Below are 16422 nucleotides of genomic sequence, written 5' to 3'. Positions count from 1 at the left end.
AGAAGAGCGACAGCAGCCGAGCGGCGGACAACAGAGAAGAAGAGACTGAAGAGTGAAGAGTGACATTGTGGCAATGTGGCGTGAGTCAGTGAGTGTATGATTTTAGATTTAGGGTTAAAAGTTAAAACAACTAAACGTAAAAGCGTAAAAGGGAAGGGGGTATTTTTTTTTTTTTTTGTTAATAATTTACAACTCGGTCCCGGGTTCCCGGTTTAACCGGGTCTTTTGAAAACATGAACCCGGGACCAGGTACCCCGGGTACCCGGTTACCGGTTTTTCGGGCCCAGTTAGTGCCCGGATCCCGTTCCGGTCCGGTTATAACCGGCCCGGATTTACACCCCTATGGTTGGTTGAAATTCTGGATTGGATTCTTATGTTAGCCGTGTGGGTTTTGGAAAAGGATGGGCTAATTTTGAATGATTTTTGGGTATGTGATATTGTAGAGTTTTGGGTTGTTTCCTGATTGTTGTGGCCGTTTGTGTTGAAATGGTAGATTTGTCGTGTGTTGTGTTGACTGGCCGAATGATGGTGCTAAATGGTTGAATGTTGTTTGAGTATTGGTTTGTAGAGAAGAATTGGAGTTTTAATGTTGAAGTTAATGTATATAGGTCTTTTGTTATTGGACCAACTATAGATAAAAGTTCAAATTGGGGTTGTATGATATTGGTAAGACCGAATGAGTTGAAGGCCAAAATGAAATAAATAGACTCATATAAATTGTAATAAGGAATGATTAACTAAAGATGAAGCAAATAGAATAAAAATGAAAATAAAATAGTGAAAGGAAAAATGAGTAAAAGTAAAGTGTTAAACGTTAGGTTCTATGAGTTAATTGTTGGAATATTTATCTAATTATAAATAAATTAAGGGAATAAGTAAATAGAGTAAGTGAAAGAATATAGTAAATAAATGGAATATATAGAGATTATAATATGGAAATCATAGTTCAATATAAAGGAATTACTAAACCAATCTTTTATTGTATAAGTTGTTAATGTTCTATAAACCAAATACTTGGATGGTTAGAAACTAATATAAGTATTAAATGTAAGGTTTAAGATGAGAATGTAGTAGAATTGTAAAAAGCCTAAAATAACCTTAAGACAACGGATATAAACTAGTAATATTATAGAAATAAATAAATAGGCTTCGAATTCATTTGGTAGTATAATTAGATAATTGATGCGTTTATCTATGTATTATAAAATACCTAAGTGCGTTATGGGGTTATGCTTAACTTAATAAGCATTTTATGTATGTGGACCAAATATACTTAGTTAGCTTAAGTGGATAAATAAGCTATAAGCTTAATAGTTAATATTGATAACGAGGTATAATAAATAAGCTAATAAAAATAGTAAATGCATTTTATAGTTAATAAACAAATAAATACGAACTCAAAACCAAAGGTTAACATAGTAGTAGCTTAATGTACCTACCTAGCTTTAGAAATGGGTAATGCTACGTGTGAGCACGTGGGTAGTTTATATGTCGTAGAATATAGGTTTAATAGTTTAGTCTAACGTCACAATTGTTTGCAGGCATGTGCCATGATTGGAGACTTCAACTTGATTCTCCAAAGTAAAGTCCAAATTAACTAGAACACGAGGGAGTATTTGAGTCATGAGTCCTATGCAGCCTACTAAGGTGAGTATTCTACTCACAGAGAAAATTACTACACTTTGAGTATTTTATAGAATGATTTGATATAATTGTTTTGGTGCGAACCGACGATAGTTTAATGATATATATTTTGGATGTTTTGAACATTTTCAATTATGTTGATGTATAATGATGATGTTTGATGAGTTTGAGATATGATTGTGAAAGAATGATTTGAACAATGTTTTGTTGAGTTTTAATGTGTGCTAGGGTTGAGATATAAATTATGTAATATGTAAATTGAGATTGAGAAAGTTGTATGTTAAAAGCATGATCATAAAAAGTAAATGTATGATGTTTTGAGCATGAAGCATAAGCATGAATGTGAGTGAAATGCATAAGATATGTAAGAATCGAGTTAGTCTCCAGCATCACACTAATGGACAAGTCCATGAGGGCAAGCCTTCGATGTTGTGAATGTAATGTTAATGATGTTATGAATGACAAGCCTTTAGAAAGAGTGAGTTGCAAGCTCTCATTGCCTCGGGGCAAACTCCATAATGTTATGCTATGTTATGTATACACGAAATGATGTCCTATAAGCCGTCGGGACAAGTCCCAGAGTGAAAGATAAATGTACATGAGCATGCATAACATAGTTTTATGATATTTGAAGTTGTTTTCATGGCTAGATGTACCTATATGTCTATGAGGTTGAATAGAACAACACATATGTATACAGTTACAACTAGAATGCATTAATGAGTTTTCATTTTAGACGTATCTATATGCCTATAAGATTGAATGGAACAGCACATATGTATATGCATACAGCTAGACTGCATAAGATGTTTTAAAGGCATTAAGCTTAATTGTGCTTACATACTCGAATTTCTAAAAGGTTTGAAAATGCCTATATCTTAGTATAATTGGGTTGTGATATGTTTAGATGTACTTAGATACTTGTATTTCCTAAAGATTTGGAAATGTTTGTATCTTGTATAGCTAGGCATGATGTCACTTGTTTTCTAGTTAGACGTATTTCTATGCCAGTATTTCTCAACGGTTGGAAAGCTTGTATACATGTATAGCTGAGCCACCTATTATGTATGTATGAAAAATAAAAGACTTCTAATTTAACCGTGTGCGTGTGCAACGTGTAACAAAATAATGTAAATACAGAATTTAAATAACACAATTATTTTGTTAATAAAGTAAAAATTCAGTTAAGAGAAAAACCACTCCAGGTCAGTCAAACCCAGGAAATCTACTATCAGAAGGCAAAGCTAGTACATAGATAGTAACACTCACATACCCGATGCAGCGATCGTATCTAGTACTCTAACACGTTACCCAACGTGAACGCCTCACAACCAAGTCTCCTACTTGAAGGGGTCTTCAGTGGATTCTTTTACCTTAGAGCTCCTCCCTAAGATAGACTTCAACATGAGCATAGCAACAATACAATGGCAACGGCTTGAGAGCAAGCGGATCAGCACAGCAACTTCTAAAATATACTCTCTAAGCTCTAAAGAATTCAATACTGAATTCTATAAATAATACATACCTAAAGGTCTCTATTTATAGGCTACAGGAGTCCTAAATTGAGTCTAATACCAAAACTTCAATTTTGGTATTATTGAAGTGTAGGTATAAACCCTAAATTTGATGGATTGAGTTAAATAAGGGTTTTTAGGTGTTTAAACCCTAAATTAGTAATTAGTGGATTAATTGCATTTAGAATGTTAATTAATCATAGGCTGTCTATGGGTTCCATGGAAAATAGGTATTTATGAGGTTAGGTCCTAATATTAATGATTTGTATAAATTTGAGATTTTTAATTGTAAACCTAATAATATTTCTATGTGTAGGTCTAATTAATTAATGGGTAATAAAAGTAAACTCTAGAAATTACATAGGGTCCCATAGTGATGGGTTCTTGAAACAAACCAAGAACCTATGTTGTGTTTAGAATTAAGAGTGTTTCGATTTAATTTAATGTGTTTTTGCATCATAAAATGTAGTGGTACATTGCAAGAGTTGGCTAGGAATTCATAGTTGAGCCTAATATCCGCGCAGCAAAGGTGAGTATTTTACTCACTGAGAAAATGTTACTATGTTTCAAGTATTTTATAGAAATGAAATATTATGTTGTTTTCTTATCGAATAGACAATACGTTGATTATGTGTTTTGGATGATTTAAATTATTTCAAGTATATTGAGATATGACAATGATGTTCAAGAGTTTTGAGAATTGAATATTAAATTGTGTGTAGAGATATAATTATGAAAGTATGGTTTGAGTTATGTATTGATGATGTTTTATGTGATTTAAGGTTTAAGTACAAAAGTATGAATTGATGTATGTTTTAATTGAGTTTTAGAATATGATGAAAGTAATACATGCGTTGTACTAGGGTCTGACCCTCGTCCTCCGTGGTAGCTTTTTTGCTTTTATTTTATTTATTTATTTTTTTTTTTAGAAAAAACAAAAACAAAAATTACTGAAAACGCATGACTACCTTTTCCTCCCCCCATTTTTAGAAAACTCCCCAAAATTTCAAAATCCCCTCAAACCTCACCCCATCTCCACCGCCCACGACCACCGCAGTTCGCCAACTAGGAGCCCCGACCATTGCCAGTCTCTCTCTCTCTCTCTCTCTCTCTCTCTCTCTCTCTCTTTCTAAGGGATCCTAATCTTCAAACATCAATCTTCCTTTTGTCGCCAATGTAAGGATGTCGAGGGCTGAACACCTTGGAACGCTCTCCAAGCAATATTTGGTCATTTTCCTTTAGATTTTGAGGTAAAACTAATATCTAATTTCTGTTACTTTTTTTTTTTGAATTTTCAAGTACTTCATTTTTGCCCAAATTTATGCTTTTGCTTCACCTAATACAATTGCTCTGAAGGTCTTATTTACACTTTTCAATCCAAATAATCATCTGGGCTTTGCTTTATGTATCTGTATCTTTAATGGGTTCATTTAGTTTTCTATTTATGCTTTGGCAGATTTTGAGGTTTGGGTTTTTGTTCTTTGTCTTTATGCTTGTATGGTTGTTCCAATGATAAAAATCGGGTAATGGGGTTTTTTTTTTTTTTTTTTTCCTTCTCTTTGTTTCTTTTGATATGAGCAATATATGCATGGGTATTTTATTCTTTGCTTTGCTAGGCTCATACCTATATGTGTGAGTGGTAATATTAGGCTGGATTCTTGTTCCTTGGGATTTTGTTAATTGTTTGTGCTCGCTACTTTGATTGTTGGTTTTATTCTGCTGGTTTTTATTGGTAGTATGGATTGGTATCAAGAATTAATGGGGAAGAAAGTCAAGAAGAGCCGAGCTCCCCTAAAGAAGAAACAGGTTACGACCCATTCCCCAAAAAAAGTTCCCCTACAATCCAACCCAAGTCTTGAGACCGTTGGTGATTGTTGCTTTTGCCAATGTCCTGAGTGTATGTGGAAGTATGGTAATTCTTGAGCAAGGGAAGCAACTGCATGCTCATGTCTTGTCCGTTGAGTTAGAGCTTACAACTATGATACAAAGTGCTTTAATTAATTTCTATTCTAAATGTGGGAGTATAAAAGAAGCTTCAAAAATCTTTGATATGACAAAAAATGACGATATTGTGTCATGGACTACCATGATTTATGGTTATGCTGAACGTGGGTGCAGCCAAGAAGCCATTAATTTGTTTGAGAAGATTCCCATAGTAGGTTTAAAACTAGACTCTGTGGCCTTCATAGGTGTTCTTACTGCTTGCAGCCATGTTGGACTTGTTGATCTTGGCTTCCACTACTTCAATTTGATGAGTAACGACTAACAGATAAATCCTTCAAAACAACACTATGGCTCCATGATTGATCTCCTCTGCCGAGCTGGATGATTAAGTGATGCAGCAAGCATGATCAAAAGCATGCCATTTCAACAGGATGATGTTGTTTGGTCTACTCTACTTAGAGCATGTAGGGTACATGAAGATGTTGACGGCGGAAGACGTGCTGCAAAGGAGATTCATAAATTAGATCCAAATTGTGCAGGGGTTCATATTACTCTAGCTAACATTTATGCCTCCAAAGGGAGATGTAGGGAAGCAGCAAATGTAAGGAAGATGATGAAATCGAAAGGGGTGATTAAGGAGCCAGGATGGTCTTGGATGGAGGTCAATGATCAGGTTTCTGCATTTTTTGCTGGGGATCGATCTCATCTACAAGGTGAAGATATATTTTGCATGTTGGACTTACTAGCTTCAAGGACAGAAATTGCAATTAAGGAAGTGAGTTCTCTTTCAAATTATGTGGAAGGTTAGCGGAAGGCAGACACATGCTTCAATAATTTTGGGGGTGGTCGATCAAAGGGGAATTTGGCCACCCCCAATTGGCCAAAGTGGGTGGCTTGACCATTCCTGTGTTTTTCTTTTTTTCTTTTTCTTATTAGTTTTTTCTCTTTTGTTTTATATATATTGAAAAATAGAATGACTTCTAATTAACCGTGTGTGTGTACACAATGTGTAACAAAATATTTTAAATGCAGAATTTAAATGACACAAATATTTTGTTAACGAAGTGGAAACTCAGTTAAGAGAAAAACTACTCTGGGACAGCCAAACCCAGGAAATCCATTATCAGAAGACAAAGCTAGTACATAGATAGTAATACTCACATACCCGATGCAGCGATCGTATCTAACACTCTGACACGTAACTCAACATGAACGCCTCCCAACCAAGTCTCCTACTTGAAGGGGTCTTTTACGGATTCTTTTACCTTAGGGCTCCTCCCTAAGATAGACTACAATTGTGGCATAGCAACAACACACAATGGCAATGGCTTGAGAGCATACGGATCAGTACAATAACTCCTAAAATATACTCTATAAGCTCTAAAGAATTCAATACTGAATTCTTTAAATAATACATGCCAAGATGCCTCTATATATAGGCTGAAGAAGACCAAAATTGACTCTGATTCAAATTTCTCTAGGTGGCGTCCGGACGCAAGCTGAGGTCGTCCTGACAGTGAACTATGCAACAGGCTTTCCAAAAAGCACAGATTTTCTTTCTTGAATAAGGTCGCGTCCGGACAGTGTTGCCTTAGCGTCTGAACGGTTGCACTTCAGCTGCTCACAATTTCCATAATAAGGACTGGAGTCTTGACGGTGTTGCCTTGATGTCCGATCGGTTGCAATTTTTCTCCACATCTTGCCTTATCAAGGATAGTGTCTGGACGGTGTAGACCTGACGATCGGACGGTTGCAGTTGTCTTCCCTTATCTGTGTCTATGAAGGAAATCCTTTTACTTTGTCAAACACTGACTGGCGTTCGGAAGGTATTGCCAGGTCATTCGGACGGACGCACTAGAATGCTGGATTCTTCTGGAACTCTGAAGAGCGTCAGGACGTGTTGCTGAGACGTTCAGATGGATGCAAGCTTGAACAGTAGACACTGATGGGCATTCGGACGCATGTATGAGCCGTCCTGATGGAAGCTTGGGATCCGATTTCATCTGACCTGGAAACTGCACAGAATCTTCTTTGAACTTTGAAAAGTACATATCTGAAACAAAAATCTGAAATAAATGGCATCCCTGATTATGTAGCAACATTACATACAAGTGATTTTGTCAAACAAAATGCAGCCAGTCACAAACTAATAAACTTCCCATTTGACCATTCTGGGACAAAAAAAACTTGACCGGTTAAAAAATACAATCCTGGTCCAAAAACAAAAAATACTCACCCTTTTTGTCTCAAAATGGTGAGGGGTAAAATAGAGTATTAGAAAAACTACAGATACTCCCCCTTAGAGTCTCAACTAGACAAGAGTAAACAGAGTATAAATAAAATCCAAAGTTTAAAAAGTATTACAATAATCCAATAAAAATAACTGTCACAAAATGAATCGAAAACATCAAAACAAAATATAAAATCAATCCTCATTAGGATGATGATGCTTGAGGCACTCCTGGATATCAAGCTGGCACTACTTAAATTGAGTGTTGATGGAGTGTACCTCCCACTGAATTTAGCTGATATCTCCATGCATTGTACTAAAAGCAGCCAATAGCTGAGCCAATCCTGCATCATATTGAGGAGGAGGAGCAGTTTGAGATGATGAGGCTCCTGTAGGTATCTCCACCTGGATTGGAGGAGGCTGAGGCGCTTCATCGTGACCTTCGAATCTCAACTGGGCATTAGACTTCATGAGAGTTTGATTGCCAAGAGGATCCTGAATTTGCATCACCGGCTCAGCAGAGACATCTATCCCAGACTGAACAATGAGCTTCGTGATCAAACATGCAAAAGGAAGCCCAGTAGTGTGCTTATCTCTGGACTCGAGCATAATAGAGAGGATATGCTTGCACAAGCAAAAAGGCAACCTTATAACCAAGGCATAAAGGAACTGAGCCCTCTTCAAAATAAGCTCACTTCTACGGATAATAGGCCAGAAATTGTGTAAGACAATTTTTGCAAGCAGGCGATGCAGGGGGAGAAAAAGCACCTATCTTGATGTGAGAATGAGCTCGCTCATGACCCTATGGATGAGCATGAAAGTACTCCCTCAGCTGCTCCAAGGTAAGGGGCTCCATATCCTCTAAGAATGGACTGGCCGAAATGGGCAGGACCGGAACATCAATAAGATCACTGATCACCTGAGGATCAATCTGAAGCAAGTGGCCCTAAACATAAGTTTGAAGAATGATCCCCTGGTCCTCATCTTGAACCACCTGCAGGTACCCATAAAACTGCCTCACCAGCCTGGGAAAAACTATGCAAGCACAGTTGTACAGGTATCCCCAATGATTGTCCCTTATCAGCTCAGCAATAAAATATAGGGGTGCGACCATAACATCCACTCTGAGCACATTCCTTTCTGAAATAGCCTGCCTGTGTTCTATTTTTGCCAAGGAGGCAGCGCGAGCTTCGTCTGTCCTTTATCGGACCTTGCGCTGAGAATTGTCTGCAGACATAGTGCTGCAAGAATAACCCAAAAAGATTGCCAAAAATAACACCAAAGAAATTAGATACTGTTAGTCCAAAAAAAAATTCGGCCTTATAACGGTAGTAATGTGGACTTCCCAAAAAAATACAATTAAGTAATAAAATCCCAACTGAAAATTGAAAATTGACTTCTAATATAAAGCAAGTGTGTGTGTGCACAATGTGTTAACAAAATAATGCGGAAATAAAATAACACAAGATTTTTGTTAACAAAGTGGAAACTCATGATGAGAAAAACCACTCCGGGGCAGCCAAACCCAGGATATCCACTATTCAGAAGACAAGGCTAGATACAAAGTAGTAACACTCACATACCCCTAAAGCAGTGGTCGTACCTTGCTCTTTAACGTGTAACCCAACACGAACGCCTCCTGACCAGGTCTCCTACCTGAATGGGTCTTCAATGGAATCTTTTACCTTAGGGCCAACCCCTAAGATAGACTTCATTTTAGGATCAGCAATAACACACACAACAACGGCTTCAGAGGGATCAACTCAGCTCAATAGACTCACAATATAGCTCTCTAAGCACTAGTGGAATTCAATACCGAATTATTGCAGTTCTCAAGCCTAGGGTCCTCTATTTATAGTTTGACAGTTCAAATGAGCGTTTGGCTTAATAAAACTGGGCCCGTCAGGACGGTGGTCATAGGCCGTCTGTCCGGACTACTGTGCGACCGAAATTTCAAAAATTTCGCTGAAAATCTTTCCTGTTTGAGACCTGAGTCCGAACGATGTTGCCCTGTCGTCTGGACGGTCGCACGTTCGCTGCAAGTAACTTCCATATAGAGGCTTCGCGAGTCCGGACTAGGAGGATGATCGTCCGGACGGTTGATCTGATGCACGCAATTTCCATATTTGATACACGCGCGTCTGGACCATGATGACTGGCATCCGGATGTCTGAATTTGAATTGCGATACTTGCCTTATGGATGAACGTGTTCGGACAGGAATCCACGTAGTCCAGACAGTTGTAGCAATCTTCCCATATCTGTATTTTGGAAAGAAATCCTGAAGCTTGATTGAACATTGAGAGTCGTCTGGATGGGCTGCTGAATAGTTTGGACGGATGCAAGACGGAGCAGTTCGAAGCTTCTCGACACAGAGGAAGGTCCGTATTGAAACCCACGTCGTCCAGACGGATGATGCTTTAGTCTGATGTGCGTCTGGATGGTATGACACGTCGTCCGGACGGCTGGTGCTTTGGACAGCTGGGCCACCTCTGGGGTGGGTCGCGGCCACCCTAGAAAAAAAATAAGGTGGTCGCACTGCCATCCTAGAAAATAGCTAGGGTGGCCACGAGCCACCCCATAGGTTGCCGGAGCCACCCCAGAGGTGGTTGGAGCCACTTCTGGGGGTGGTTCGCACGCCACCCCCTCCACCAAAGGGGGTGGCTGTCACCCGGCAGCCACCCCCTTAGGTTTTTTTTTTTTTTTTGTTTTTTAAAAAATATATTAATTTTAATATTTTTTATTAATTACTGTAGATGGCATTTTGGTCTTTAAACCAAAATTAACGCTAAAAAATGGCATATTCCATCCAAGTTAACGGGATTCCCTGACGGAAGGGGCCAAAATATGTAAAGATGGTAGTTTGATGCTATTTTTTGGTCGAAGTATCAGTTCATGGGAGCATGTTGACAATGATTGGTAGTTGATGGGGGAAAATATAATTACCCTTTTTTTTTCACTTGTTATTTGGGATTTATGTCACTCTGTTTCTTCTTGTTTCCTCCTGCCTTTCTGACAACTGCTTTTTCAACTGCAGCCACTGCCTTTTTTTATGCTCGTTTCCCTTTAGTCCGAGCCACGTGAGGACTACGCACTTCCACCGTTGTACAATTAATGGCCAAATTACCAGTTGTAGATGAACTTGGGAGTAATTGGAAAGGTGGACTTGGTACACAACTTAGATCACTAAATTTCTTAGTTAGCATAACAATATTTTTCTTCAATTTCGTGTAATGGTCCACATTTGGTGCTGCGATTGCGGCTAACGCACACATATATTTGCACAATTCAGCATATTGATTTGCACTAGGGTTGCCACTCAAGTGATCATAACTACTTTTGATTAACTTATATGGCTGCTTCACATCCTTCCTCCATCGTTTTAAAAAATATTTTCCTGGCAACAACATAACATCATCAAGTGTGCTAAGTACAGATATGGCATGTCTGCACAAAATTCCTCTTGATTCAATCAAACAACAACTGCAGTTCACTTCACATGAAGGTTCACTATAGTAAATAGTAAAGCATACTTTTTTCATGTAGGAACTATTAATTTGGACCTGTTCAATCACTTAATATGTACAAAGTCCACATTCATTTTTAGAAGAGAGCAACTACAATACATCAGCTCCCTTATCTCCTCATGAACTTCTTTAAACTTGTTATGAGTGTAAATTTCTTGAAATTGCTTCTTAAAGGAAAACCTGCTTACACATTGAATCGTGGAATTAAAAGAATTTAAATCAGCAACATTCTCACTATCAACCCTCTTACTCAAAGTGTTATTGTATTGATTTGCAAATTTCTTCAAGGAGGTTGACAAGTGCACATAACCATCAAAAAATGAATTCATACTCTCACTCCTTTGTGTGGTAGTTATGCCAGCCCAAAATACACCCTTCAAATACGCCAGTACCCAGAAAGTCCATTCACTGTATAAATCACGCAGCCATGCATTATCCTATAGATTTTAACACTCAAGTAGATTCTGCCAGCTTGCATCAAACTCGTCACATGTCTAAGAATCATACACATTGAAAATTGAAATTGACTTCTAAAATAAACAGCAAGTGTGTGCATAAAGTGTCAACAAAAATAATAATGCGGAAATTAAATGACATAGAGATTTTTGTTGACGAAGTGGAAACTCAATTAAGAGAAAAACCACTCTGGGGTAGCCAAACCCAGGATTTCCACTATTCAGAAGACAAAGCTAGATACAAGATAGTAACACTCATATATACCCGATGTAGTGGTTGTACCTTACTCTCTAACGTGTAACCCAACACAAATGCTTCCCAACCAGGTCTCCTACCTGAAAGGGTCTTCAATGGAATCCATTATCTTAGGGTTGACCCCTAAGATAGACTTTAGATGTAGCGCAGCAACAACACACTTTCAATAGCTTTAGAGGAAAAATAACTTCTCTGAGCACTTATGGAATTCAATACCGAATTCTTGCAGTTCTCAATGCCCAGGGGCCTCTATTTATAGGCTGAGGAATAGAATGGGCGACTGCAGTGACATATGCAGGTGCCGTCCGGACGGTGGACAAAGGCTGTCCAGACGGACAACTGTGCGACAGATTTTCTGAAAATTTCGCTGAGAAATCTTTCCTGTTTAAAAGCCGCGTCCGGACGGTGAGACACTATCGTCCGGACGGTCGCACGTCCACTGCAAGTAATTTTCATATAAGGCTTCGCGCGTCCGGACCATTGGGGATGAGCGTCCTGGCGGCTGAACTTCAACACGCAATTTCCATATCTGCTATGCGCTCGTCCGGACCATGATAGGCAGTCGTCTGGACGATTGAAGTCGAATCGGCAATTTCCTTAACTGTTGAACGCACGTCCAGACTTAGGTTGAATGTCGTCCGGACGGTGACATTTGAATTGCAATTCTTGCTTTATGTATGAGCGCGTCCGGACGGAAATTCACGTCGTCTGAACGGTTGAAGCAATCTTCCCTTAAATTAAACTTGAAAAGAATTCGAAGCTGATCGATCACTGAGAGGCATCTGGACGGGCTGCTGAGACGTCCGGACGGATGCAAGCTGGAACAGTAGCTTCTCGAAACAGTGAAGGTCCGGATGTCCGGACGGCTGACAGGGAACATGAGATTTTCTGACTTGCGGGCAGAATCTTCTGAAACTCTTCTGAATAGCGGAATCCCTTGTAAAACAGCATCTTTTACATACAAGTGATTTTGTCCAAACAGAATGAGGCCAATAATACTAACACACATAACTTTGTATAGCACTCTTAATAGCATTGTACTATGAATGTGATTCAAATTTTTCTGGAAGTTTTTTTCAGTATGTGCCATAAACAAAATCTATGTCAGACGTTCAGGAAAACCTTATTAATTGCATTTTTCATAGCCCTATCTTGATCTATAATAATTGCCATTGGCACTCGGCCCTTCATGCATTTCAACCATGCCTCAAACAACCATACAAATGTCATTTTGTCCTCACTTGAGATTAATGCCGCCCCAAAAAGTATTAATTGACCATGATGATTTACTTCCACAAAAGTAGCAAATGACATTTCGTACTTATTAGTCAAGTATGTTGTGTCAAATGTAACCACATCCTTGAAATCTTTATACGATGCCCTACTTCGTGCATCAGCCCAAAACACATTTTTCATCCTACATTCACCATCCCTGTCAATATCAAAGTAGAAATCATCATTAACTTTCTACATTCTACTAAAGTAGTCATACAATGCTGCAGCACCTCTTGTGCCAAAGCGAAGATGTCTTGACTTTGCAATATAATTGCGACAATCTTTCTCTCCAAAAGTAAGATTCTCATACGCCCCCGCCCCCCCCCCCCCCGGTTCAACAGATAGCGAGTTATAGATCTTGTTCATGCGTATCCTAGCTCTATCATCAATCTCAAGCTTTTGCTTCGTACAATGATCCAAAATCTTGTGGCTTCTAAAATATCTTGCTTTTTCAGGGCTTAAAGCATGATTATGGGCAATAGTTACACAAGTCATATACCTCTTTGTGTCAGCTAACTTTGCATTCAAAGTAGCCTTACACTTTGTTCTAATTGTTTGAGAAGCTTGCAAAAGCTATTACTTGAGCTGGATTGTTTGTTGCCTTAACGAGCACATCCTGGACTGATGTAATGCACATTTTCATTTTTATCCTTTTTTTTTTCTTCTTCTGTACCACACCAAAACCCTCTTGCTTTGCATAACTCTTTTAATACTCATGAAGTTCCTCTATGGAGCCAAATAGCATCCCTTCATTAGGTTCCTCAACATTTTTAACTTCATCTATGAGCTTCAACTTGGAACTACAATTGTCCACACCATCTTTTAATTGTTCATCAGCTACAGTTCTTTTTCATCTTATCGAGATAAACAAACCATTATGTAGAGAACCCAACCATGTTTTCTAACATTCACTCTAGGATATGTTACAAAAATTAAAAGAAAGAATTAAAGGCCCAACATACCATTTTCACGGTCTATTTGGATGGGCACAACATTATCAAATTGTTCATGTATCAACGAACAATCATCTTCGCATAATGACTTCAAGGCCGATTGCTCCAAGTCCATCTAAGAGTTATTCCGCATAAAAAGTTTAATCAATCAACTGTATTTAATCACTTAAGTGAATATAAAGCATATGGTAGAAACTAAAATATATACATATTATAGATATTATCGTAAGGAAGAACTAAGATGTTATGTGCATATAACCCATTGATAAAATCAAACAAAGCAGAACAATTGTAATTAACAAAAAAGGATCAAAACTAGAGAAGCCTTATTCCACAATCATAATCTGAAGTACTGCAAAAAATCGAAATAAATTTCAAAACCAAATCCAAATCCAAAGAGAATTGCAGCTTCTTAATTAGAGCTACAAGAAGGACAAGTGGAAATGAGGAGAAGTTTGGAGGATGGGATGGTAATGCTCAAAGATTCTTTTAACATTTTGGGACAACAATCAAAGCAGCAATCACAAAAAATTAACAAGAACCCAAGGAACAAGAATCCAACCTAATATTACCGCTCACACACACAGGTATGGGCCAAGCAAAGCAAAGAATAAAATACCCATGCATATATTGGTCATATCAAAAGAAAAAAAAAAAAGAGAAAAAAACCCCATTACACAATTTTTATCATTGGAGCAACCATACAAGCATAAAGATAAAGAACAAAAACCCAAACCTCAATATCTGCCAAAGCATAAATAGAAAACTAAATGAACCCATTAAAGATACGGAAACATAAAGCAAAGCCTAGACGATTATTTGGATTGAAAAGTGTAAATAAGAGCTTCAGAGCAATTGTATTAGGTGAAGCAAAAGCATAAATTTGGGCAAAAATGAAGTACTTGAAAATTCCAAAAAAAAAAATGTAACAAAAATTAGATATTAGTTTTACCTCAAAATCTGGAGGAAAATGATCAAATATTGCTTGGAGAGCATTCCAAGTTGTTCAACCCTCGACAGCCTTACATGGGTGAGAAAAGGAAGATTGATGTTTGAAGATTAGGATCCCATAGAGAGAGAGACTGGCGGTGGTTGACGCTCCTAGTCGGCGAACTGCGGTGGGTAGCGAACTACAGTGGTCGTGGGAGGTGGAGATGGGGTGAGGTTTGAGGGGATTTTGAAATTTTGGGGATGAGTTTTCTGAAAATGGGGGGAAGAAAAGGTAGTAACGCGTTTTCAGTACCTTTTTTTTAAAAAAAAAGCAAAAAAGCTACCATGGTGCTCGTCCTCTGTATAGATGAGCTTAATTGCATAGTTTATGAGTATAAGCATGAAATGAAATGAAATGGTTGACGTTGAACGTAAGACCAAGGTTGAAAGATATCTTGGCAAGTCACGTGTAAGACCGCCGGGTTAAAGAGCCCCAGAGCATCAACAATAAAAACAGCATGTGTAAGACCATCGGGTTGAAGACCCCCGATGCATCAAATGTACATAAGACCACCGGGTTGAAGAGCCTCGGGACAAACGAAACAGAAATAGCAAGTGTAAGACCATCAGGTTGAAGAGCCCCGAGCCATCAACAAACGAAACAGAAGTAGCAAGTGTAAGACCATCGGGTTGAAGAGCCTCGAGGCATCAGTCATAAGACCACCGGGTTGAAGAGCCCAGGGGCAATTGAAATCGAAACAGAAATAGCAAGTGTAAGACCATCGGGTTGAAGAGCCTCGAGGCAACAACATTAGAAACAGAAACCAAAGGAAATAAGTGATTAACATGCATAGCATTGTTTTATGATGTTTGAGATGTTTTCATGGTGATATGTAGTAGTTGTCATGCTAGACGTATCTATTGCCTATGAGGTTGAATGACACAGCTCCATAGTATGCTTTCATGGATTTCTGAAATATCGGTGTTTACTTTATTAGATATGTTGTTGGTTTCAATGGGATGCTGCTTTATCCAGAGTCTACTCTTCGGCTATGTTCTTTAAGAAGATTTTGTGAAGATTTCAAGGAAGTCTATTTCGATTCCCTGTCAGCCATTCGATGGACGTGGCAATACCGTCTGGACGCTCATCAATCAGCAACATCCGTCCGAACGATGAGATCTTTCCGTCTGGACGCCCGTCAATGTCTAGAAGCTTCGAACAGTTCAAGATTGCATCCGTCCGGACGTAATGGCAAATCGTCCGGACGCTCTTCAGAGTTCGAGAAGATCCCAGTGTTCCAGTGCATCTGTTCGGACGCCATTCAGTGTTTGACAAGCATTAGGGTTTCTGACTCAGGACACAGTTATGGAAAGACAACTGCTACCGTTCGGACGATGTCCTCTATAAGGCAAGTCAAGAAAAATTGGTTCCCTGATAACCGTCCGGACGACGTGCCATTCCGTCCGGATGCTCGACAGACCAAGCATCATTTGTCCGAACGACGTAAATTTATGTCTGGACCCTCCACTATATCGTGAAGCTTCCGTTCCAGCTTGCATCCATCTGGACGTCTCAGCAGCCAATCCGGACGACGTCCAGTGATCGATCAGCGTCAGATTTTCTTTCCAAGATCAAATAAGGGAAGATTGATGCAACTGTCCGGACGACATGGATTCCCGTCCGGACGCGCTCAT

The 16422-nt window shown here is 38.7% G+C and overlaps 1 protein-coding gene across 1 annotated transcript; it reads left to right on the top strand.

Annotated features, from left to right (window-relative positions):
• Positions 1-5067: 5067 nt before the first annotated feature.
• On the top strand, positions 5068-5910 carry LOC133855126 (putative pentatricopeptide repeat-containing protein At3g47840). Its single transcript, XM_062291404.1, has 2 exons — positions 5068-5413; positions 5501-5910. Exons 1-2 carry the CDS (start codon positions 5068-5070, stop codon positions 5908-5910), a joined length of 756 nt encoding a protein of 251 aa, XP_062147388.1.
• The last annotated feature ends 10512 nt before the right edge of the window (positions 5911-16422 follow it).

Source organism: Alnus glutinosa, chromosome 1, assembly GCF_958979055.1.
Source record: "Alnus glutinosa chromosome 1, dhAlnGlut1.1, whole genome shotgun sequence".
Classification (NCBI taxonomy): Eukaryota; Viridiplantae; Streptophyta; class Magnoliopsida; order Fagales; family Betulaceae; genus Alnus; species Alnus glutinosa.
This window is presented reverse-complemented; position numbering and strand designations above follow the sequence as displayed.